The 26,085-nt window shown below is 50.3% G+C and overlaps 1 protein-coding gene across 2 annotated transcripts in view; it reads left to right on the top strand.

Moving 5' to 3' along the window:
- Positions 1-26,085, top strand: part of VAC14 (VAC14 component of PIKFYVE complex) — a 1,981,056-nt gene that overhangs the window by 376,612 nt on the left and 1,578,359 nt on the right. For both annotated transcript variants that reach the window (XM_086945294.1, XM_086945293.1), the window contains exon 4: positions 13,955-14,122. In XM_086945294.1, coding sequence (XP_086801420.1) covers positions 13,955-14,122 — 168 coding nt within the window. The remainder of the gene's footprint in view (positions 1-13,954; positions 14,123-26,085) is intronic.

Below are 26,085 nucleotides of genomic sequence, written 5' to 3'. Positions count from 1 at the left end.
CAAGGCAGTGTTTTTATTTTTTATTTTTATTTCAGTGATTTTTTATTGAAAATTATATTTACATGGTGCAGAGGATATACATGGGAGATAGCTGAAAAAACATAGCCAAGAGAAAAGACAGGGAAAAGGCGCCCCGGGTTAATCAGAGTGCAGGCCTCGGGGTCTGGGATGCACGTCTTTGTACATTTCACAGGCCAGCCCCTGGCAGCACAATCATAACAGCACAATTACAGGTTTTCAACAGAACAGACCTAAAGGACGGCTCCAGAAACCTGTAAATGGCGCATTCCGGACTGAAGTGTCACACGTCTGGGGCCCTTCTCTTCAGATGGGCTGACTGTTAGCTTCCTTGGCCCTGCAGGGCATGGAAGAGGCAAATGAAACTGACGAAGAGGGAGGGGGAAGAGAGGGGAATGCAAGCAGAGGAGTACTCACAGTGATAGAACACACAAATGAAACTGACGAAGAGGGAGGGGGAGAAGGGAGAGGTGAGTGCGAGCAGAGGATCCAGATTACAGCAATAAAAACACAGATGGCAGCGGTGCACGTGCACGAGCTCGTGAACGCAAGCTGTAGGCCTGCAAAAGCCTCTCGTGGCACTTGGTAAATGTCTCGAAGAGACAGCATGCGCTGTCTCAGGCAAGACCTAAAAACGGGGGAGAACCATCATTTTAAAAAGGGCACTTTTGCCATGGGGGTTAAGAGGTAGGGATTGCCATTTCTTCAAGTCAAGTCAAAATTTATATAGCCCACTACATACCCAGAGGGTCTCAAGGCGCTTGAGGAAGGGGGGGGAGGTTTACTTATCGAATATCCAGGTTTTAAGCTGTTTTCTGAAGGCTAGGTGGTTTTGAGTAAGGCGGAGGTGGATGGGAAGGGAGTTCCAGGTTTTGGCCGCTAAGTAGGAGAAGGATCTTCCCCCCCATGGTGGCTTTGTGGATGCGCGGAACAGCGGCGAGGGCTTGGTTGGACGAACGCAGTTCCTTGCTGTTGTGGGCGTTGTTGTCTAGTCGGTCTTTGAGTGCTGATTTCTTGGTTGTCCGGATTAGTTGGTGGTGTGTGCGGGTGGCGTTTTTGAAGGCGGCTTGGGTGATAGTGTTTGGTTCTTTTTTCCAGGTTTTCTCAAGGGAACGACAGAGCTTCTTGGATTTCTTAAGGTCATCGTTGAACCAGGGGGCGTTCTTGCTTCCTTGCTTGATTTGATGTTTTTTCAAGGGTGCTAGTTTATCGGCGGTTTGGGTTAACCATTGTGTGAGGTTGGTGGCGGCTTGGTCAGGGTTTGATGAATAGGCAGGAGGTTTTTGAAGAAGCGATGTGGAGATCTGGTCGATGGTGATTTTGTTCCAATTTCTTCGCAGAGTAGGTTGAGGGTGGTTGTGGATCGTGGTCTTATTGTAAATGAAGTGGATGCAACTGTGGTCCGTCCAGTGGAGGGCTGTGGTGTGAGTGAAGGAGATATGCTTGCTGGAGGTGAAGATAGGGTCGAGTGTGTGTCCTGCGTAGTGTGTGGGGGTGTTAACACGTTGTTTGAGTCCGAGATTGGTGAGATTGTCCAGAAGGGTGGTAGTGAGGTCTGCCTTAGCCTTGGTGGCCAGAGGCGTAATATTCAAGGCCCATTCAAGCTCTGGATGCAGGGTGACCCACACCCCCAAGTACTTGAATGACTGCCGGCGTAGGGGAATGGTCGTTTGCCAATCGAAGCAAGCACGGGACGGGTGGAGGGGGACCAGAGTGGACTTCGCCGGGTTGAGCCGAAGGCCCGGCACCCGTTCAAAGGCAAAGAGGGTGCCCAAGCATTGTGGGCCAGAGTTCTCGGGGTCTGCTAGGAAGAGGAAGACGTCGTCGGCATAGTTGGCGATTTTATCGACCCGATACGGGTCCCAATCCCAGCCTCGGATGAGGGGGTCCTGTCGTATGAGAGAGACCAGGGGCTCCATCGCCAGCACCAACAAGAGCAGCGAGAGCGGAAATCCCTGGCGAGTGCCCCTTTGAATGGGGAACGCCTCCGAGAGCACACCATTAATTAAGACCCTTGCCTTGGGACTGGAATATAAGACAAGGGTGAGGTGCCAAAACGGAAGACCGAAACTCAGCTGGGTCCCAATTTCGGACAGCAAAGTGGCGAAGCAAGTTTCGGGAGGTCGGGCTGCGTAAAGGGCAGTGTAGTAGCCCGCCAAGGCGTGGGCAATATCCGGAGAGGTAACGTGGTGAACGCCCGTCACATCCCGGATCGCGGGAATGATGCGGTTGGCTTTGGTGTATGAAACTAAATTATGGTGCAATTTACCATTTTTATAGCACCAGCCATATAGGCGTGCCACAGAGGAGCGCCATAGCATTTTAGCGGCTTCCAGCGAGATGTGGCCGATCTCTTCATGGAGCAGTGCAAGCTGCTGGGCGGAGTCAGGGTTATCAGTGTAAGCCTGGGATGCCTCCAAGTTCGAGGCATGTGGGCTGCTGAATTCATATCTGTGCATAGATCGCCACCTAGTGTTGGGTCCGGATGATTGCACATTGTTGTCCTGGAAGAGTCTTCGAAGTATCACGAGATAGGTGGCTCCTCCCCTGGACTACAGTGCGCATGGGCATCGCCTCCATCCCCAGATTGTTTTTTTCCGCCATTGGGTTCGGATGTGTTTCGGTTCCCTCTGTCGGAACCGATAGTTGTTCAACTTCGACTCGAGACCAAAAGGTCTTTAGGCTGGGCGTCGGTATAGTTGCGTACGGGTTTTCTTTCTGACTCTCAGCTCCGATCTCTTGCTGCCCTTCCACGTGCTTTCGGCGCGGACGGGCCTACACTACACTCTTGCTATGGAGCGAACTCGGTTTAAGAAGTGCCCGGTGTGTAACTCTAAATATTCACACCTCGACGTGCACCCTGTGTGCAATACCTGCTTGTCGCCGGATCACCGCGAAGACACCTGCATGGCGTGTTCGAAGTTCCGGAGCAAGAAGACTTTAAAGATTCGTCGGGCCAATAGGCTCCAGGCTAAGTTATCGGCTTCGGCGCCCCCACCAGATGACATTTTCCAGGAATCTGTCGAGGGAGAAGACGACGTTCAAGGTTCGGACTCTAATCCCGCATCCGAAGGGGAAACCTACGACGAGGGTGCGGAGAACTTTGACGAAGTCACCGACGAGGTAGGGGACGACGATCAGGCTTTTGCCACTATGGGTGATAGCTCGGAGGAGGAGCATCCCCAACCAGACTCTGGGGTTATTACCCCTCCTACGGCCCAGGTCGAGGGATCGCCTTCGGGCCTTACCCAAGATCTAACTATGAGTCCTACGTCCCCGCCTCCGGGCCCGGTCACGGACATTTATGACCCATCACTTACGTCGAAGAAAACGAAAGTGAAGCCAACTGGTCACGCACCCTCGGATGCGAAACCGAAAGTGAAAGTTACGCTGGTGAAGAAGGTTCTGGAGGCGTCAACTTCCAAGAAAACCAAAATGGCCGACTCGAAGAGCCACGCCAAGATGGCCGACCCGAAGTCCTCGGGGTCGGTGCCGAAGGCGAAATCGTCCGACGCGGCTGCGTCGGCTCCGAAAGGGGTTGTGGACCCGAAGTCGGCTCCGAAGAAGCGTCTGGGCGACGACGCGCATGGCCATGGGGCGTCGGCCCCGAAGAAGGCGCATGCGGGTGATCGGGCTCTCGATGCCGAAAAGTCGCTCGAGCCGGTCAAGCCCTCTCCGGCCTTGACGAAAAAGGTGGCGGAATCCTTGCAGCGGATTCGAAAAGACACTGTGGCGCCAAAGCTCCCACCTACGCCTGCGAAGGAGCACACGCCTATCCGTTTCACCTTTCCTCCCAAGTCGGCGCCGAAGGCCTTCGCGCCGAAGCAGAGTGGACCCTCGAAGGAGGTATTGGCACCTAAAGCGGCCTTGGTGGTGTCGAAGCTTCGACTCCAACCGCTTGCTGAAGAGGAACGTCGTGAGGTAACCATCGACGCCAACACCGGGAAACTGTCGCTCCTCAAAAGGAAGATCACGACGGAGCCGGCGTTGGAACATTTTAAGATCCCTCTCAAAAACAAAAGGGACTCCGAGGGCTCTTCGGCTTTGGTGGAACCTGTGTCCCCACAAACCCTGGGGTACTCGCCGACGCATTCCGCCGCAGCCGGTGCTGACGAGGAGGATGCCGAGTACGACTATCCGGCGTACTCGGATCCGGAGGAAGAGCACGTTCCGTGGTCCGCCGGAGGCGACCCGGAGGACCCGCAGGCGGGTCAGGACGCTCAACTTTTTGCGGCCAAGACGTCCCCGACTGAGGATTCGACGGCCTTCAATGCTCTGATAGAGAGAGCTGCTGCTAACCACGACGTCGAGCTGCACTTGGACCCCGTGGATGTGGACTTCTTATTCGACACCTTCTCGGTAGCCGAAAAGTCAGTCAAAACGCTACCGATGCTGAAGGGGTGCTTAAACATGCAACGGAGGTTTTCAAGGAGCCCACCCGAGCGCGTGTGGTCAACCCTCGCATCGACAGGAAATATAAGGCAGCACCCACGGATCCTACATATATCAAGGGACACTTGCCATTGGACTCCCTGGTCGTTTCCAACGCTCGGAAGAGGGCCAACTCTCAAACTACTGGTGACGCTCCTCCCCCAGACAAAGAGTCCAAGATCTTTGAGGCCTCAGGCAAACGGATTGCTGCACAGGCAGCTAATATCTGGAGAATATCTAACACCCAAGCCTTGCTTGCACGTTATGATAGGGCCCATTATGACACATTAGAGGCCATACTGCAACACTTGCCTGACCACTACAAAGAGGCGGGGGAGATGCTGATTCAGGAGGGTAAACTCATTACGAATGCATCCATCAAATGTGCGCTGGATGTGGCAGACACAGCCTCCAGGGCTATCAATACTAGTGTGCTGCTTAGACGCCATGCCTGGCTTAGAATTTCGGGGTTCAAACCCGACATCCAAACAACGATACTGAATCAGACAGTGAATCCTGACCATCTGTTTGGCCCTGAGGTGGATGCCACACTGGAAAAAATGAAAAAAGATACGGAAACTGCCAAGTCCATGGGGGCTTTACAAAGTCAGCAGTTTCGGAGTGGTTCCTTTCGCCGCTCAAACTCCAGAGGCACCTCAAGGGGACAAGCATCCCAGTCCACACAATATTACAAGAATAACACCCAAGCCTCGTATAACAACAAAAATAGAGGTGGTTACAGAGGCAATAATGTCAAGGGCAGGGGACGTGGCAACAATAGCTCCAGGTCCACCGCCACCAACAAACAGTGACGTCTTGTCACTGCCCCCCGGCCATGCAACACCGGTCGGGGGGAGACTCCAGCAGTTCCTGCCGGCGTGGAAGTCCATCACCACGGACAGGTGGGTGAGGTCTATTATCCAGTACGGGTACTGTCTAGAGCTTACCTCCATTCCACCGGACATACCCCCAAGGAGCCGTCCTATGTCAGGCGAGCACTTGACCTTGTTGCAGCAAGAAGTTCTAGTCATGCTGCAAAAAGGGGCGATAGAGCTCGTTCCATTGCAAGAGCGGGGAACAGGGGTTTACTCCCTGTATTTTCTAATTCCCAAAAAGGACGGATCCCTCAGGCCGATCCTGGACCTCAGGCCCCTGAACTGGTACATCCTCTCGGAGCACTTCCATATGCTCACGTTGCAGCAGGTGCTTCCCCTGCTTCAACAGGGGGACTTCCTGGCTACGCTGGATCTGAAAGATGCCTATTTTCATATCCCCCTGCATCCTTCCCACAGGAAGTACCTCAGATTCACGATCTTAGACCAGCATTACCAGTTCAAGGTTCTGCCGTTCGGGGTCACCACGGCACCGAGAGTGTTTACCAAGTGCCTAGCGACTGTGGCGGCGCATCTCCGTCGCCAGCACGTCCACGTTTTTCCCTACCTGGACGATTGGCTCATTCAAGCAAGGACAGAACAGCAGTGCGTCGACCACGTGTCACGCACCATTCATCTCCTGCACGATCTGGGATTCTCTCTGAACTACCCAAAGTCCCATCTCCAGCCCGCCCACGTGCGACAGTACCTGGGCGCGACAATCAACACTCTGGCAGCCACCGCGCAGCCAAATTCAGTGAGAATCGCCAGTATCCAGGCGCTGATCCAAAGATTCAGACCCCAACACTCGCTTCCAGCGAGGGTGTTCATGCAGTTGATAGGCATGATGGCCTCCTGCATCTCCATTGTCCCGCACGCGAGACTACATATGCGTCCGCTTCAGGAGTGCCTTGCACGTCAGTGGACTCAGGCTCATGGGCAACTGACAGACCTAGTGTTGGTGAGCGGTCGGGCATACAACTCTCTGCATTGGTGGAATCCACACAACCTTTGCAAGGGCCGACCATTCCAAGAGCCTGTCCCACAGATTATCCTGACGACGGACGCCTCTCTCCAGGGATGGGGAGCGCATGTACTCCATTACACTGTGCAGGGACTATGGACCCTACAGCAAAGGAAGATGCACATCAATGTGTTGGAACTGATGGCAATCTTCATGGCCTTGAAGGCGTTCAAAGTACATCTGTGCAACAAAGTCGTGTTGATCCGGACGGACAACATGACGGCCATGTACTACATCCAGAAGCAGGGAGGCACACACTCTCCACAGCTGTCTCATCTGGCTCAGAGCATGTGGAAGTGGGCCATTCAGAGGAACATCTTCCTCATGGCAGAGCATCTCCCGGGCAAGGACAATCAAATGGCGGATCTGCTCAGCAGGCACAGCCATCAGATGCACGAGTGGGAGATACATCCATCAGTACTCCAACCGTACTTCCAAAGGTGGGGTCATCCAGAGATAGACCTGTTCGCCACAAAGGAGAACGCAAAATGCCAAAGCTTCGCCGCCAGATTCCCACACCCCCAATCACAGGGCAATGCGATGTGGATGAACTGGTCAGGCAGATTTGCGTACGCTTTTCCCCCAGCACCTCTGATACCGCTGGTGGCACGCAAGCTCAGGCAGCACTCGATGACTCTCATCCTAGTTGCTCCAACGTGGGCTCGCCAACCATGGTACACCACGTTTCTGGAACTGTCCGTGGTACCGCATCAAAGGCTTCATCTCACTCCCAGCCTTCTGACGCAGAGCCATGGCGACATTCAGCACCCAGATCCGCAACAGCTCAACCTGGCGATCTGGCTCCTGAAGTCCTAGAGTTTGGCTACCTCAATCTTCCTCCCGATTGCATGAACATCATTCGGGAGGCAAGGAAGCTCACTACCAGAGCTTGTTATGCGGCTAAATGGAAGAGGTTCGTCATCTACTGTGCTAACCACAATATCGACCCGCTAGATGCTTCCATTCAAAACATCATTTGCTATCTCTTCCACCTGTACCAATGCAATCTGGCGTACTCTTCCATCCGCATTCACCTGTCTGCTACTGCAGCATACCTCCAGAATAGACAACACCTGTCACTCTTCAGGGTCCCTGCTATCAAGGCCTTTCTGGAAGGACTCAAAAGGGTCATTCCACCAAGGACCCCACCAGCTCCAGAATGGAACCTCAATGTGGTTCTTACGAGGCTGATGGGTCCTCCCTTTGAGCCACTGCACTCTTGTGAGCTTCAGTTTCTGACTTGGAAGGTTGCGTTCTTAGTAGCTATTACTTCGCTACGGAGGGTTAGCGAGCTGCAGGCGCTCACCATCCAAGAATTCTTCCAGGTACATGCTAACAGGGTGGTGCTACGCACTAACCCTAAATTCCTGCCCAAAGTGGTATCCCAATTCCACTTAAACCAGACAATTGAATTGCCGGTGTTTTTCCAAAACCCAGAAACACTGGCGGAGCGCATGCTCCACACCCTTGATGTTAAGAGGGCCTTGATGTATTATGTAGACAGGACAAAAGATTTTCGCAAAACCAAGCAGCTTTTTGTTGCTTTTGCCACTCACCACAAAGGAAACGCTATCTCTAAAGCAGGGATTGCTAGGTGGATAGTGAAGTGCATTCAAGTCTGTTACGCTAAAGCTAAGCGCACTCTCACTATCCCACCGAGGGCCCACTCCACCAGGAAGTTGGGGGCCTCTATGGCTTTCCTAGGTAACATTCCCTTAGAAGATATCTGTAGAGCAGCCACATGGTCTACCACACATACTTTCACTAAACACTACTGTGTAGACGTGCATTCCAAACAACAGGCAGCTGTTGGTCAGGCTGTTCTAAAAACACTTTTTCAGACTGCTGCAGCTGGCACGGGCGTCCTCCGTTAATGGAGGGACTGCTATGTATTCTATGCACAGATATGAATTCAGCAGCCCACATGCCTCGAACTGCAAATGCTACTTACCAGTATGCATCTGTTCTTGGCATGTAGGGCTGCTGACATTCATATCGCCCACCCTCCTCCCCGGCGCCTGTAGCAGCTGCAGAATTCATTCATTTACATACATATGCTCATAGCATGGTCATCACTCACATTCTTCACTCCATCTCTGCCAATGGCTAAAAACAATCTGGGGATGGAGGCGATGCCCATGCGCACTGTAGTCCAGGGGAGGAGCCACCTATCTCGTGATACTTCGAAGACTCTTCCAGGACAACAATGTGCAATCATCCGGACCCAACACTAGGTGGCGATCTATGCACAGATATGAATGTCAGCAGCCCTACATGCCAAGAACAGATGCATACTGGTAAGTAGCATTTGCATTGTGCAGCACAAGCCTCCAGCTGCACATGGCGGGCGGCCCCGCATGGATCAAACCTCTAGCCGTCCCTCGTATGGTGGCCTTGCCGGCCTCCCATAATGTACCCGGTGAGGAGATCGAAACCCCATTAATCGAAAAATAATGCTGCAGTTCCTGCCCGAGGGATTCAACAAATTCCGCGTCTTGCAAAAACCAAGTGTTCAGCCGCCAGGCTGTACGAACGCCATCAGGAGAGTTCCCGAAACAAATGGAGATAGGGGAGTGGTCCAAGTTGCCTCGGGTAGGATAGTAGCCCCAGAGATCAACTGACAGTCAGTGGCCGGCATCAGGAGCAGGTCGATACAGGAGTGAGTATGGTAGGCCGCCAAAGTGTGAGTATATTGTTCCGACTGGAGTTCTACACCACCCAGGCATCGCAAAGCCCCAGAGCTGATGACCAGTCAGATAAATGCTTTGGCGAGGTGGGACGCCGAGGGAGCACCTGTCGTGTCACTGCAAGGTTGCATAACAGCATTTAAGTCGCCTCCTATGACCGTCAGGCCCTGAGAAAAGGTTGAGATTACGAGTGTAAGACGTCGAAGGGCAGAGGGCGTTGTGGCGGGGGGGATATATGTGCACAAGAGTTTAAAAGAATGCCCTTCAATCTTGCCAATCAAGGCCACATAGCGGCCTTGTGTGTCCGTCTCAACCTGCGCCAGAGTGAAGGCCACCCCCTGGGAACCCTGTGTAAAACCAGAATGCCAGACCCTGTGAACCCATAGTGGGCGAGGAAGGTGCAGTGAGTGCCCAGGAGGAGTGTTTTTTGTAGAAAATGGATATCAGGCGCATGGCGCTGGGTGCTGCGAAGAACAGCAGTTCGCTTTATGCGGTCTAGTAGGCCATTGACGTTCCACGACAAAATGTGGAGGGGTCTATTTAAGGTGGACGCCATCTGGGTGGGTAAGGTCTGGAAGGAATAGCGCATGGGCAAGTGGACCCGGATCTCAGGAGTGGCAATACCCCATAGCCAGGTTTCGGGGGTGAAACTCGTATGATCTGTTAAGTCTCATGTCATCATCAATGGCATGCGTGCGTAGAAGGCTACCAAGGGAAACAAAAAACGTCAGACCGTAGGCGTACAAAAACATTAAAAAAAATGGGAGACAACGGTCAGTTTGTGAACCATAATACCGGCCCCTTGCCTCGGGCCTGAGTTCAAACCCCCTCGTTGTCTCTGGTTCCATGGAGCGCGGGGCGCTTTGACAGGTCCGAGTCAGATATGGCAGGGCGCACTGACTCGGAGGGGTCCAAAATATGGCTCAAGTCGATTAGGGAGCCAGTCGAGTTGGGAGTTGCAGACCCTTGGGATATAGCATGAGGAGGGGGCCGAAGGGACACTGCACCCGGTGAGCCGGAAGCTTCACCCCGTCGGTCACCCTTCTTGCGGGACCAAATTTGGCGTCTCTGGGGTTTGGCAGGGTTGAATGAGGCTGCGTAACGTCTCGTCGGGCAGGGGAGGAGACAAGTCGGTTCAGGAGAGGGGGTTCCTCCATGAGCCAGGTCCAGGCAATCTGGGGTCTGTCCAAGAAGATTGCCCTTTCCTGAAAAACAACTCTGAGCCGTGCCGGAAAGAGGAGACCATAGCAAAGACCCAAGTTACGGAGCTTCTGCTGAACTTCATCGAAGGTTCGACGTTGGGCCTGCACCTCCCAGGTAGTCTGAGTAGACCATGATCTTGTTATTTTGGAATGTCAGTGGACCCTGCGCCCTGGCCGCCGTAAGGATAGCGTCCCTGTTTCGGAAGTTGAAGACCCTCAGGATAATGGGCTGGGCAGGAGCCCCAGGTGGAGGTCGGGGGCCAGGGAGCGGTGGGCCCGTTCAACCGCAAACCAGGGTGAGAGGGATTCTTTGGGCATCCACGATCGCATCCAAGTCTCCACGAACGTGTCCACATGGCCTTGTTCAACCACCTCAGGAAATCCTATGAGGCGTAGGTTGTTTCTCCTCAACCTGTTTTTGGCGTCCTGAGCCAGACGGTGGAGCTACGAGGCCTGGGTCTGGAGACGAGCCACCTGGGTCTTGAGCTGGCTTATGCCGTCCTCTGCCATGGAGATTCCGCCTCTGTGATCCGAGCCGTGGCAATGCGCAGGTCTTGGGGAATGAGGGCCATATCGACCCTCACCTCACCAATCTTGTTTTCGACTGAGGCCTGCGACATGCCTATCGCCTGAAGGATAGTGGAGAGATCACCACCAGTGGGGGCAGGAGTGTTGGACATCCCTCCTCCAGGATCCCGGTCAGTCGTGGTGTACTGGTCCATTTTGGTTTGGGTTTGAGGGTTGGGGGTCTGCGGGGTGCGGTTCCTGCCCATCGCACCAAGGGTGTAATCCAGCCACTGCACAGGCAAGGGGGCTGGTCCACAACCACGAAGAGGAAAAGAAAGGGGGGACCTCCCCGACACCGAGATTGTCGATACTCGGGCCTGGGTGCTCAGGTCCTGGTGAACTTTCGGGCTGGTCCAGTACGCATCCAGTGCCCCAGGGCCGTTGGCAGGGCCCGCAAGGATCAGGAGAATCCGCTCAGGAGCGATCAGGCCAGTGCTGACAGGCAACGGGAATGGGGGGGGGCAACAGCGCGGGCCCACCGCCTGATTGTGGCAGCCGAAGGCGAGTTTGTGGCAGTAGGATGTCCTCAATCAGTGGATGGGGGAGGGGGGGTCCACCCCACGGGGTATTCCACCGGCAGGGGCTGGTGCCAGGCAGGCCGATCAGGCGGGCCCTCCCTACCACACCACCCAGTACTCTCCCGGGGGCACCACCAGAGCCTCAAGACGAGCCCGGTCTCCCTCGTCGCTACCCGATATCGATAGCCGGGGTCAGTACTTCACAGAGGGGCAGGGGCCCCCACCAGCTGCAGGTAGGCGTGGATACTCTGAGCAAAGCAATGCAGGAGCAAAAAAAGGGAGGGCCTCAGCCGATACCTCGCTCCCACACACCAGCCCCCAGCCGGTCAAGAGGCTCCCCCTCCACTCACCGTGGCTCCAACTGCGGGGCCTAACCAGGATTCACTGCCTCTCCTCAGGTCGAAAGTCCACGGAGGTCAAGACAAGGCCCCGGTGCCACCGCTATGCCAGGCGGTCAGGATTGTTCCGGCCCGGCCACCACAGGAGGTGGCGCAACAGTGATCAGAGGTCTGGCCCCCAGGGCGATCTCCAGTGGTCCCAGGCAGGCCGGCACAAGAGGTATCACGGCGTAGTCCCCAGCAGGTCCATTCACATAAGGGGAGCAGGTGAGGCGGGCCGTGAGGGAAGAAATCAGCCCAGACGCACAGAGGGGGCCTAAGAGGCCGGGCCGCTGGGGAGGAAAATCCGGGCCCGTCCACCCCATCTCGCCATGGCCCGACTGCGGCAGCCGATCCAGGCTGATTCGGCCAAGCAGGGTCCCAAAAGGCCAGAACCCCAGCCGCCGGAGCACGGTCACCAACCGGCTCAGGGGATCCCCATCACTAGCGCTCGCAGGGCTCACAGAGGAGTCAGGCTAGGAGCGTAAGGGGTTAATCAGGCTCCGATCCTCCACTCCTCGCCGCTGCCCGACAGCGGCGGCCGAGCCCAGCCAAACCCCAGTCACCGCAACTCACCGCTAGGCCGATCTAGGCGATCCAGGTCCACTCCGGAGGCCAGCAACAGGAGCGGGCAGCCGGCCGGGGACTCCGCCCCCAGTGCAAATGGCAGGCCTCTCCCCGTGGCTCCGAATCCCGGCGCTCCCTCACGGATCTCCGACAGCACCGGACAGCAGGTGGGCACGGCCACCACCCTGATGCCGCAGGGGGGGCCCCGAGGGAAGGATCAGCTGAGCCAGGCCATGCAACTCAGGATCAGGCCGCCGAGGGGCCACCATTTTCTGCTCACAGCAGCGGAGCAAAGGGCCAGGAACAAGGCGGTAGGGGCTCCAATCTGCCAAGAAACCAGTCCGGAGCACAGTGAAAGGAACAGGGGATCTCCTTTATTGGTGAGCAGGGATCGATGGCAGCTATTAACGGCGGATGCAAGGCGGATGACGGAGGGGGTCCGGAGCACTCTTAGAGTGCGACCGCCATTTTAACGCCTCAGAGGGCTTAAGTTTAGTCTTCCTCAATTCTTACGTTTCCTTATTCATTGTCCCATTTACCCATTTTCTGTTTATTTTCCTTCATATGTTTAGCTAGGTTGTCTTTCTTTAGCTAGGTTGTCTTTCTTACAAGAGGCTGCCATCGGTTGATATTGTACAATCTTCTTTTCCTTTTTTGTATTGTGCTGTTGTGTATAATCTTTTATTAACATTTTAATGGTTTTCTACTTTTGAAGCAATCTTATCATAGTACACTTTTTCTATTAAAAGCCCTTTTGGTGATACATTATTTGTTCTTTTGGCAACTTATGGATTTTTTAAGATATCCTTTCAAAGTAAATCCAACCACCAGCAAGCTGCCTGGTATGTTTCACAGTTTTTCCCCTCCTATTTCTTATAAGACTTCAAATCTTTCCAATATTCTTCTTCTTCTATTGAGCAACTCACCTGATGAACTGTGTGAGAGAATTATTGACCCCGGACATTTCAGGCTTGCGTCCTTTGGGACTACTAGTTTCAAGTGCTTTGATGTTTGTCAGTTGTAGCAAAAATGGCCTCTCTTATTCTGTCCTGATGAAGATCCGAGTATCTGATACTTCACGGGTCAAAACAGCCACATTTCTATGTTTGGACTGTAATTCCACAATCATTAAAGTGTACATTGTTCACAGACTTTTCTGCCAAACCATTTTAAAGTATTAAACCGCTGTTTTTGATTCACCTTGTTAATTTCCGATTTCAATCACCTGAGCAAGGCATCTTCACACAAAGTTTACATAATACCAAAAATACATTTCTTCTATTTTTGACCTTTGAAATATAACTTTGATTATTCCCTCATGAAATGTGATGTGTGTGGTTAGTTATGTCTTTTGCTTCAATTGAAACCACTCAACCTAAATTAGTAATATGTTGTAGACAACAAGTCCTGCCATAGTAGCGCTTCTGAACTTACAAATTTAGAACAATTCTACCTGATTAGCCCTTATGAACCATTGCTTTACTCACATTTTTTTTAATTAAACAACTTAGCTAAATTAGTCCATAGATAGAAGGTGCAGGATTTTCTGGGTAATTTCTTAAAAAAAAGAATCCTTGTTTTTTAGAATGTTGCTTAATCAATTTTTCTGTTTATCTATTTTCTCTTAATTATTGAATTCAAGTGCAGTACCTTAGCATCTAACCCCCTCTTGATCTATTGTTCATTTACAGGACTCTGGGCTATATCTAAAAGAATTAATTGAGCCAGTTTTGACCTGCTTTAATGACGCTGACAGCCGATTACGTTATTATGCCTGTGAGGCCCTTTACAACATCGTCAAGGTGGCTCGGGGTTCAGTCCTGCCACACTTCAATGTGCTGTTTGATGGCCTTAGTAAGGTGAGTATTGTGGATGTGTGTGGGCAATCTATAACACACTATGCTTCGTAACCTTCCAAAGTTCTAAAATAAAATAGCTGGGGAGCTAATTATGTCATAATGCTGTTTAAACTGTTAGCCACATACAGATGTAAATCTTGACCTGGACTGATTTACTGGAGTTGTGGTTCACCAGATACAAGAATCAACATTTGTATCCATCAATACCTGATTCGTTTGGGACTGAAGGAAGACAGCATTAGGGTTTCCCTTTCTCTCCTTGATAGGAAGACCATGCTTTCTATTCAGCTTTGGACAACCCATGGCAAATTAGAAGGTGGGGAAACCTCATTCTGACAATCACTACACACTGCTTTGGTATTTTGCGGTTCCAGTTAAAGAGCACTTATGGTTTATTTATCCCGAGATCAGGTATCCATTAGTTCCTCTTGATGAAATCTGGATTGACAATTTCATTTGCCACGTCCTTTAAACAGTTGTGGTCCTAGAACTGTTATGTCATCCTGTTTGCAGGGTTGTTCACGCAGTTTGTTGGCACATGGCATTAAGAAGACTTAAGTGAATGAGCATACTCACATGAGAGCAGAGAATGTAGCCTTACGGCTAGGGCGGTTGACCTCGAAGCTGGGGAACCGGGAACTCGGCAAGGACGCTCAACATCCTGTGATTCTGGGCAAATCACTTAATCTCCCTGTGCCTTACAAAAATGAATGTGTCCTCGTGTAACAAAACTGGTGCTCGTGTAAAGCGCTCTGATACCCGATTCGGGTCTAGTTCACTCTATTAAAAAAAGATATATATATATATATATTGCTGTGATACCTTACTGTGAACGTGATTCTCTTTTGTCCCTGGAGATATTTTGAGAAGCATGCATTACTTAAGGGAGCCCTTAAAGACATTATATTGAGTTAGTACAGCAAGGTGGTACGTGGTTATGAGATCATCTTAGGTTTGGGTGGGTTGATCAGTTCTGCAATACTGTCTGTACCTTCATAACACCCAAGGACTACTTCAAGAGCAGGGAGAGACCAGGATGCATCAGATTTGCAAAAATATGCCAAGGGTTGAATCTTAGAACAGCCGCAAACCTTCCAGGGTAATAGCAGCTTGAGATTCTAGGATGGATATCTGAATGTCTCCTGAGGTCATCTATGGTCTGGTGTATTCAGTACTGTTGTTAAAAGAGTATTAATATGAAGAGCAGCATTGCACAGAAAAAACAACCCAGCTAGATGGGTAAATGCGATTGAAGGAACTATTCCTCGTGGTGTAAGAAGCAAATGTCTTTTTAGGTCTAGATTCACTGTGTATCCATCCCCAGACACCAAGTGGCCAACGGAAAAAGAGCTTTCAGAATCACTACTGAGAGAGGGATTGTGGCTCTACCAACATGTTGGTTGACTTGAGTTTAGCATTTGATTGGGCAATAGCCATGTCCTTCAGCGGAGTGTTAATGTTCCACTTTTTTCTCCTTGGGAGAAAGATTATGCCCCATATATTAGGACTGAGTTGATTATTGTGACAAGTCACTTAACAAGGCTATAGGTCTGATCTGGTTGTAATTAAATGTTACAACAAAGGCAGTCGGTCTGACGTGTTTATTGTGAATATAACATTTTAATACCAAATGTCATTTAAGGTCTGATTAATGTTACACTGTATGAAAGCCTGTTGAGAGGCATCATGTCACATTAAATCTCACAGATTACCATAGCAGCCCAGCGTTTCGGTGTTGGTAAACCCTGTTATACACATCGGGGTAGAAAAAGTGCTCTATGATAATCTTTGAAATGCCCTACTAGAAGGAATTGTATTTTATTTTGCCCACCGTAATTGTGTATTCATGTATAATTTTATGACTGTGTGTTGGGGCAAAGTGTCCCCTGCGTGGTGTACAGTTAAATTTTCATCCCCTGAGTGCCTAACTCAGAGTATCTGGTACTCTAGTTTTGGATTTTTAGCCCTAGCCTCAAATTCATTTAATGTGTATATCCAGAAGCGTAGTCCTGTCCTTTGGCATAAGTGAGGTTGTTGTATTCTCTTATTTTGTTACTGCTTGCATTTCTCTTTAAATAGAACATTCTAACTTTACTGATGTCACGATGCAGCTTGGTGCTCTGGTGTTCTCTTTCTGCCAGTTGCTCCTGAGTTTTTAATGGGAACACCAGCTTCTACTCTGTACTTCTACTAAATCATCTCAACTACCTGTAAAGCTTCCATGACCTTTTATCTTCGATTATATCAGAGGTCCTGGACCTGTTCTGTGAACTGGATAAGTGCGCCAAACGTGCTTACTTTTACTGCCAGTGGACTACTGTCCCTATCATTGATTTAGCATGTAGAGTGATGTTGGTAGCGTGCCTTGTTTTGTGATTCAATATTCGTCACAAGACCTTTTTACCTGTGTCACTGGAGTGAAGCCTACTGGCCACTTTTGTAAAGTTCTGCTTCTATGTGCTAACCCAAGTTATTTCACAATATCTCAAGAGCATGTTATGTGCCTGTATTGTTCATGCATTGTGTGCATGAGTGATCTAGAATAATGGAGGCCTGCAAGTTCCATTTTGAAAGCTGATGGCATGTTGCTATGCAAATGATGGAGGTGAGGATGTTTCCCTAGACCAGTGATACTCAAAGTACGGCCCTCCTGAACTTTCCATGCGGCCCCTTGGTGAACAGCAGCACTTGTATGCTGTTCACCTTGAAATAGCGCTAACATTCAGAATAGAAAGTCTTGCACCACTCAACTGTAGGAACACCTTTATTTTTTTGAAGATATTTAACAATAGATGCGTAAAAATATGATAAAGTCTCATAAAAAGTCAAAACATGTATTTCATTAACATGTAGAACTTTTTCACCTTATACATCCGATGATTAAGGGGTATTTTATTATTTAAATGATAGTTTTCAAACTTGAATTTTGAAACATTCATGCTTCCAGCAACCCTGACAACAATGTCAATGGTGAACTAAGAGGCAAGCCCGGTTGTCATGTGCGCCCTCTGGGTGGTCTGGGTGGCTATTATAAATGGACAACATCATAGTTTATGAAATCAAACACAAGAGAAGGAAAAGGAGGCAAAGTGGTAAAAAAATATATAATGACCTAGGATCACTCAATTTGGTCTAGAGGGGAAGCCGGGAATGATCCCAAGTTTTCTGCTTTTGCTGTGCGCAATTCAGCCACTACATGTACATGTCTTACTTCCTCTACACCAACCTTACAAACCCCATATCTCCTGACAGCCACCCTGCTGGTATAAGTGCGACACTCGGTAACACCACAGACCGTACTTTGTGGCCCTGGGAAAATGTTTGTGAGTACCCATGCCCTAAACAGTGCAAATGTATTGCTGACAATCCTAAAGCTGGAGGGAGGAAACTCTGACACTGAAGTCGAGATGAAGGAGACAAGTTTCCTCTAGACATTTAATTAGCCTTTCATTGAGGGAAGCGTCTGATCAGTCTTCTCATACCACTTCCATGTGTTAAAAGGTGTGGATGAATGGTGTGACTGTAGTCTCTGTTAAGATAAAAGGCCCCCCTTTGTTGAAACAAGTCTTTTGTCTCTTCCTTGATCACTGCGGCTGTTGACAGCAGGTGTTGAAACCTCACACTTCTTCGTGCCTCTGTTGTGGGTGCTGAAGGCTGGAGACTACTCTACTGTAAGAATCATCACTTTACACAAAGGCTGTGTCTGGAGGCAGGGCTGAAGGTCAACTGGGCAAAATCAACCATGTACCCCCTGAGCCCAGATCTCCCCCCGCAGGTGATAAAGGTTGGAAGCTCGAACATCACCTGGACGGCCAGCGCTCCGAGATACCTCGGAATTAGACTTTAACATCACCCTATGGATCTATTTGAGGGCAATCACAGTAGGGCCCTAGCTGCAGCTACGACCCGGGTGAACTTTTGGAAGACTCTACCGTTTGTCCCTATTGGCAGGATGGTTCTAGCAAAAATGATTTTAGTGCCACAGTTCTTCTACTGCTTCTCTAATTTCCCTGTCATTCCCTCCTCTCCTTCTTTCGTGAGCTGGGCACCTTACTAGGATCCCTCATATGGGAAAGCGGACGTTGGAGAGTGGCCCTCTCAAAGCTACAACTCCCAACGGACCGGGGGGACTGGGAGCGCCGTCCTTTGAGGCCTACTTTCTCGCGGTGCAGCTCCAGTGGCTCTTCTGCTGGACTGCGGGAAGGTACATGGAGGAAACCACCTCGGAAACGGGACCCATGACGGTACAAGCGGTCTGCCACCTGCTCCTCCCCGACGCCCGCCCCAAGTCAGCAAGCCCCATATATGTGGCGATCGCCCGTGCAAGCATGTTGCGCATTCACTGCATAACGGTCGAGACTCCCCTATATACTCCTCTGCTCCCGCTAGCGGGGCTCTCCAGGAATGGAGGCCACTACACTGCCCGAACAATGCGCATCTAGACGAGCCACTCGATCCTGGAGTTGGGATCCTTGTTCTCGGAGGGTCAGATGCTTACATTTGACCTACTTGTGGAGAAGCCAGGAGTCCCACAAGAAAAGTTCATACCACAGACAAATAATCCTAAGTTGTCGCCACCTCTGAGACCTCTCAGGGGGAGAGCCCATGACACACCTGGTGCTCCACACGATACTTAACATGGGCCTAGGCCGACATCAAATCACATGGCTTTACAAGGCGGTCTGAGGTCTTACAGCCACTACTCTCACCCCGCTGCGGCAGAAATGGGAGGATGAAATAGGATGCCCACTACATGATAAGGAATGGGAACAAGCCCTAGAATATCCGAAGAAAGTATCCCGTAATGCCTGGTTTATAAACATACAATTCTCTATACTACACCGCAAATATCTCACCCCGGCCCGACTCCAGCGATTCTACCCAGATACACGATTCCTGTGCCCAAGATGCCAGTCACCGGATGCAATATTTAAACCCATGATACAACCCTATTGAAGCACAAGACACTGCAGGAACTAACAGGGCTCACAAATATCAACACCTGAGAGGCCAGTGGGCTTGGGATATTCCGCAGGAATAAAACCTTTAAAGTGCAGACACGCTTCCCATCCCTTACCCTCTTGCTGGCGAAGAGAGGTATCACTATGTACTGGAGAGCCCCAGAGGGACCCCCATTGGCAGCTAGGACGGGGGCAGTCAGTAAATGGGGCTCAGCGGAGGAGGATACAATAAGACGGGCCGAGATACAGGGAGTGCGCAAGACACATACATCTATGGAGTGGGGCATGATCCTCCACCAATTCAGGCATCATGCAGTAAGCGCACAGCAAACCCCACAGCGGCCGAATGCGACCGCAGCCCGTAACCAAGACATACAGACGCAATCGGACTCACAAACCGAAATCTCAGCTCACACGCCTAGATACAATGGCAGCTCTTGACCCAGTGCATCCACCGCAGGACGAAATAAGCCAGTGCATAGCATGCATCCTTGCCAGTACCCTGCTACTGAAGAGCCCTGCTCCCCTCTGCCCCCTCACATAAGAACCCACACAGCAACAACATCCTCTTAATTCTGGATGCCCTTGGAGGAAGATGCTCCATTCACCTTGCCCTACTATCTCAGTTTTCGTCCCAGTTTTATTACTCAAGCCGGTAGTTCCAAGAACCGGGCAATGAACAAAGCACATGTTTGTCGTTATAGCCATAACAAGACACACTACGCCAAGACGTGACCACGACAGAGAACTCAATAATCACCCTCAATATGAGTACACCATTTTCAAACCCTGATGGACTGGTTAAATTATGTACACTCCAGATACCTGTGCTAAATGGCCTATATTATGTTAATGTATGATGTTCATGTAAAACTCAATAAAAATGATTTTACATAAACAAACACTGTGTCTGGAGAACCAAATAATACTTGAAAGGAGAACCACCCCAAGCGAATTTCGAAAGTGCAGACAGGATCCACATCCCCTGTCGACTTTGAATTGGTAAAAGTGGGAGCCATTGATGATTTATTGTTTCAGTTCCAAGTTGTCTTTCACAAAAGGTAGGTGTGTTATGCAGAGTACTCAGATGACTGCTGAGGGACCAGAGTTGGTATCAGTCTGATGGCTAGCATACCAAATATGTGATTACACCTGAAGTCTTGCCTGGAATGAAGAAGCTGTTTCTCTGACCTGAAACGTCTATAAGCCAACCTTCTGCTGAGAGAAGGAAAGAACCTGACAACCGAGCAGGAGGTATTACTGTCGAAGGAGAACCAGCTTGATCCCCGGTGGTGTATGTGCAAGCCAGAACAGGATGCCTGAGGTGAATGATCTGCCTGTCCTGCAATGTGAATGGTTCGAGGAGGAGACCATCAAAAGAATTTGTGCATGAGCAAACTGTTCCGCCTCATGAAAGAACTAAGTCCAAGCAGACCGTGACACTGCCTCTGGAAGCTGTGCATGATGCCAAATCCGAGACTGCTCCCGATGTGGACTGTGCTTCTGTGACCCCTGACGCAAGCAAACCCCGCCCCTGTATCTCATCCAAACCTAAAACAGGGTTTATTGGCTGGTGGAGGCCTGCTTCATCACTGGAGCTCGCGAACACCTGTAACGCTCAATTTCCTGCTTCTGCTAGAATATTCTGTGAAGTCTTAAGTTGTACGAATGTATTGAAGTACTTTTCTTTACCAAAGTAAAGTGCTGATTTGGACAATCTGATATTGCACTGCTAGGTGATTGAGTTCTGCGCCTGCATACATGCACCCTAACTCCCTGAAAAGCCTGTGACTGTTTCCCATCACTACCACTGAGAGTCAAGTACTGAACAAGTTTTACTCCAGTTTTGTAGAACCCTAGTGGGATGCACCCCAGGGCATCAGAGGAAAACCTCCCCAGCCCCCACGGTTGAGCCCCGGTAGCCTTTGCTTGGTCTGTGATGCCCCATACGTTGACTTACAGCATACCTCTTGTTTACCTTGTGGGAAGCCTATGCTCAATGCAGTACGCCTGAGTTGGTTACGGTGATAAGCCAATGATAAAGCCTATAGGCCTGATTGGTTCGCTGGGAAAAGTTGTGGTCTAATGGATACTTCTACCTGCAGAGTCCTCACCTGTAGTACAATCCCCATGTGTCAGACTGAAATGGAAAACTAGCAGCAAGTTCACCAGTAGAGGGTGCTGGACTCAGTCTGTGCCAGAAATTAAGTGACATCACTGAGGCCATAAAGCACCCACCCCAGCGCATCAACTTCTGTTTCCCTTTTTCTGCGCCTTCGATGTGACACTCTCTGAGGAATTTCTTCTCCAATTTTTTTCTCCAATTTTTTTCATAAAATCAGTACCAATAACTCTTTCCAAGAAGTCAGGGTTTAAATCCTCTAGGGGCTGTCGGGGACAGATGTCCATTGTAGGCCGCCAAGCGGTGTCTTATGGTGTTTAGGGTCCTCCATGACTTGAAGACGCTCCTCTTTCCTCAGCATGCATCCTAAGTCCATCAAGGCGCGGGAGGCCAATCTCTTCATGGCCCGGTGAAGGACAAACACCAACACTGAAGCTTTCTCCACACTGCTCCTTCTCTCCTTTTTCATCTTCGTTCAAAAAAAGAGAAAACAATGAGGGAAGGAGCGGAAACTTTCCAAGGGTAAGTTTCCCTGTCACACTCCGTCTCCCAACCTTTGTCCTTGGAACCGGAGCATGTTGACCTGATGTCAATGGATCCTCTGCGCAGCCTGACTCCTCCTATATACCCTGCTCAAGACAGACCTTCATTCCCAGAGCCTTCAGCTCTGACACTTCCATCTTGCGAATATCTGATGCCGGCCCTAGCCTTCCCTGAGTTGCCGGGTACTGTATCGGAATCCGCGGCATTCCTGAACATGATGTATTTGATCTTCGAGAAGGTCTTGATGCCATCCACCGTACCTTAGGGGCTGTCAGCCTCATCTCATTACCACTCTTCATGCACTTCGAGGCGGCACTTTGGCTCTGCCCCATTGAAGCCAGTTCCGTCACCATATTGTTTTGTTCCAGTTGCCTGCTTCTCGGTGCCACAACCAATGGTGTAGAGAGCCCAACCCCCGATATCACCGCTGCCATTTCTGGCTCCAGATATGGCGCTGCTGGTACCTTTAACATATGTTGAGCCTCAGATCCATTCCCACAGGGTGACTAAAATATTGCTGGAAGCTGAGGCATATAGAGCACACATCCTTGAAATATTTTGGAAGGGTTTCTTGACTCTGTAGAGTACTTCCTTACTGGTGACACAGATCAGGACCAATTTGAATTTCAGGACCTGTCTTCAGATAGTGGCTTAGATACTTCACCCGCGGTGACTGGCCACCAATGACGGATGTTGTTTCATTGCACAAGATAATAAAGGCTGTAGCTGTGTTAGGCTTACAGTTGCCAGATTGATCATACAGGCTTCCTGGCCGGGAACCCAATTGGGTGATGCCTTCCCTATAGCCCCCTCCGACAAGGTGTGAAACGTTTGGAGGCATGGGGCAAGAAGACCTTTTCTGCAGGGATTATGGGCCTGAAGTCCTTTAATGCCAACTGCCTTATCTCCTGCTAGAGTTGTGCCTTTTGGGACATGGCCCAAATGAATCTTGTACATGTTCCTGCCGGCATAAAGGACCACTTTCAGGAGCTCATCACAGATGACCAGAATGCCTCCTCGAATATTATCAAGCTTGGACTGGACACCTCAGACTCCGTCGCCCGACCCACAGCTTCTGCTTCCGGTCCCGGAAGTACACACCGGTGCTCCAGTAGCAGCAGAATCGTCTTGCCTGACAGTACAAAGGCTCCGGTATAGGAAAGGGCTGTGGATCTGCCTTGTAGCTCTCCACTTCCTCTTCTTCCTCCCCTGCACCACAAGGAAAGGGTGCCTAGTTTGCTTCCCCAATCCAGCATCAAGCTTGTCAGAGGGCAAGTGTCCTGCTTTCTTCCACCCTAGAAGATCATTACTTCAGACCAGTGAGTCCTTCAAATCATAGAAATGGGCTACATTCTTACCTTCTTTCTGATTCCGCCACCCATGCGGCCTCCTCCCTCCTATTCGCCTCCCCCACCATGTGGCCATTGTACAACAGGAGGTGGCAGCTCCCCTCCTCAAAGGAGCAGTGAAGTTGGTGTTAGAAGAGTAAAAGAGCCAGCGTTGCTACTTGTGTTACTTTCTTGTGCCCAAGAAGGATGGTGGTCTGCATCTGATTCTGAATCTCAGGAGCCCAAACTTCTACCCTAAAAAGGAAAAGTTAAAGATGCACACCCTAGCTCAAGGTCTACTGGCGTTTGAGCTTAGAGATTAGATGGGGCACCTCAACCTGCAGGGTGTGTGGTTCCATATCCCTATGCTGCGGTCACATCGGAAGTTTTGCAATTTATGGTAGGCTCTACGTACTACTATTTTGCACTACTACCCTTTGGCATGACTTCAGCACCTGAAGTCTTTACGAAGATGATGACAGTGGTTGCAGCCCATCTCAGTTGGCCGGGTGTCCCCATTTTCCAGTACCTGGACGATTTGCTTGCTCCTCAAAGCCAGCTTGCCGGACATGGTGTTGCACCATTTGCTGGCAAATGCATCCCTGCTGTTCAACCTGGGATTTTCGAACATCAAGCACAAATCCCACCTTTGGCCCTCCCAATGACTCCAGTTCATAGGGTTGGTACTGGAAACTCCCTTTCTCCGTGCCTTTCTCCCACCTCCGAGATTCTGAGACATCCAGGAGAGGGTTCCATCTTTCCACCAAGGGGTGAGAGTCCCAGTCCTTACAGTCCTACGTTTCTTAGGTCTTCTAGGCTTCCTGCTTCCTCCCAGTCGCGCAGTCACGTTTGCAAATGAGTGCTCTGCAGTGATGCCTCCGTAAGTTGTGACTCCAGTACTGGGGAGATCTGTTGGATTCCATTGTGATCTTCTGCAGATCTGTGACAGAAGTGGCTTGGTGGGGAAACAAGGCAAACCTAACTCATAGGATGGCCCTCACTCCCTTTCGGACCATGACTATGGTAGTGAAGGTTGCCGCCACTCTAGGTTGGGAAGCATATCCGGAGGATCTGGAGATTAGGTATCTCTGGTCTCTGGAGGGGCAGGTGCTTCACATTAACCTGTTGGAACTGCAGGTAATTCAGCTGGCACTCAAGACCTTCCTCCCTTCCATCGTCAGTTGGTCCATCCAGATCTTGACGGACAACACAACTGTGATGTGGTACGTCAACAAGCATGAGTGAGTAAGGTTTAACCTCTTGTGCCTAGAAGTGTTGAGACTGTCATCTTGGGCACACCGCCAAAGGATCTGGCTTACCACCAATCACCTAGCGGGGGTCTCTGAATGTCAGAGCCGACAGCTTGAGCACGTGTTATTTCGCCGATCATGAGTGGTGTCTCGTGCTGGAGGTAGTTCGGGACATCTTTACCCAAAGGAGCACTCCTCAGATGGACCTATTCACCTCCTCAGACAATGCTCAGAGCCAGCAGTTCTGCACCTTCCTGTATCCTTTGATGCCTTGGGGGACTTGATTCAGTTGAGGTCGGGGTTTCATCTTCAAACACATTTCTCCCTATACCCTTGAATCCTTGAGTTCTCAGGAAGATGCGCCAAGAATCTCTTGTCATTCTCTTTGCCCTGGATTGGCCTGAAGGATGTGGTATGCGGACCTTCTGCTCTTCTTCACATGTCCCTTGCTTTGACTTCCTTTCAGGCAGGACCTTCTCTTCCAGTCGGGGGAAAGGTTCTGCGCCAGTCTACAAAATACCTACATTCTTGGAGATTGAGTGCAGAAAACTAAGCTCCTTTTAGCTGCCACTGACTGGAGGTGGCGGATGTTATCTTGTTTGCTTGTTGCCCCGCCACTTAGTATGCTTATTCCGGCTCATGGGGCAACTTTGTTGCATGGTGTGTGAACAATGTTGTGGATCCCTTGCATGCCAAACTGTCTCAAGTGCTGCAATTTGTGCTTTTCCTTGCTCAGATGGGATGTGTTATTATTGGCACTATAAAGGGTTATTTTACCCGCCTTGTCTGCTTTCCTCTGTCTGCTGGATGAGCCATCCCTGTTTGTCCCCTGCTGTCATGTGTTTTCTTAAATGCCTCTCCCGTCTTTTTCCTCTAATTCCCTTTGTGATTCCTCAGTGGGATTTAAATCTGGTATTTACTTTTTTGATGAGGGCTCCATTTGAGCCCCTTCACAGTTGTACTTTTCCAATGTGCACCCTCAAAACTCTTTTTCATTTCTGTAACTTATGCTACAAGGGTCAGTGAGTTGTAGACCCTTAGCTGTCGCCCTCCTTTCACTACCTTCTTTTCAGACAAATTGTTGTTGCGAACCAGGGCGGCTTTCCTTCCTTTGGTGGTCACTCCTTTTCTTCCTGCCCAGTCCATCACTTTGCCAACCTTTTACCCTCCACCTCTTCCTACGAAGGAGGAGGAGTGGTTGCGTTGGTTGAATCCTTGGCAGCAGTCAACTACTACCTGAACCATGCCAAGGAATTCTCTTTGTCAGTTACTGCGGTGCCAAAAAGGGTAAGGCAGTTCAGAAGAGTACTCTTATATCTTTGGATCTTCCTCTGTTTAAAGACCTGCTACACCTTAGCCAAGAAAGAGCCTCCTGAAGAGAACAGAGCCCATTCCTTCATACTTCAACCAGCTCTGAGATCTGTAAGGAAGCAACATGGGCTTCTTTGCATACCTTTACTAAGCATTACTGCCTGGATGCAGAGTTGCGCAGGGATGTGCGGTTTGCCAGGCCCGTCTATCAGGATTTCCTTGTCTAATCATCCATCAACCCTCCTCGTGGGAATTGTATGGCTGTGAAATCTGTTCTGTAGATGAGACGTCTGCAGGTAGAAGTATCCCATCAGCAGAAAAGTTACTTAGTTGTGGTAATAATGTTTCTGGTGGATACTCTAGCTACCTGCAGTTCCTCACCCACCTTCCTCCCTGTTTGATGGGTGGGTTATAGAAAAAATTAAAAAGAGCACAATATTTTGGTAAT

The sequence above is a fragment of the Lissotriton vulgaris genome, chromosome 12 (genome assembly GCF_964263255.1).
Source record: "Lissotriton vulgaris chromosome 12, aLisVul1.2, whole genome shotgun sequence".
Lineage (NCBI taxonomy): Eukaryota > Metazoa > Chordata > Amphibia > Caudata > Salamandridae > Lissotriton > Lissotriton vulgaris.
The sequence above is the reverse complement of the archived record's forward strand: the minus strand, read 5'-3'. Positions and strand labels throughout refer to the sequence as shown.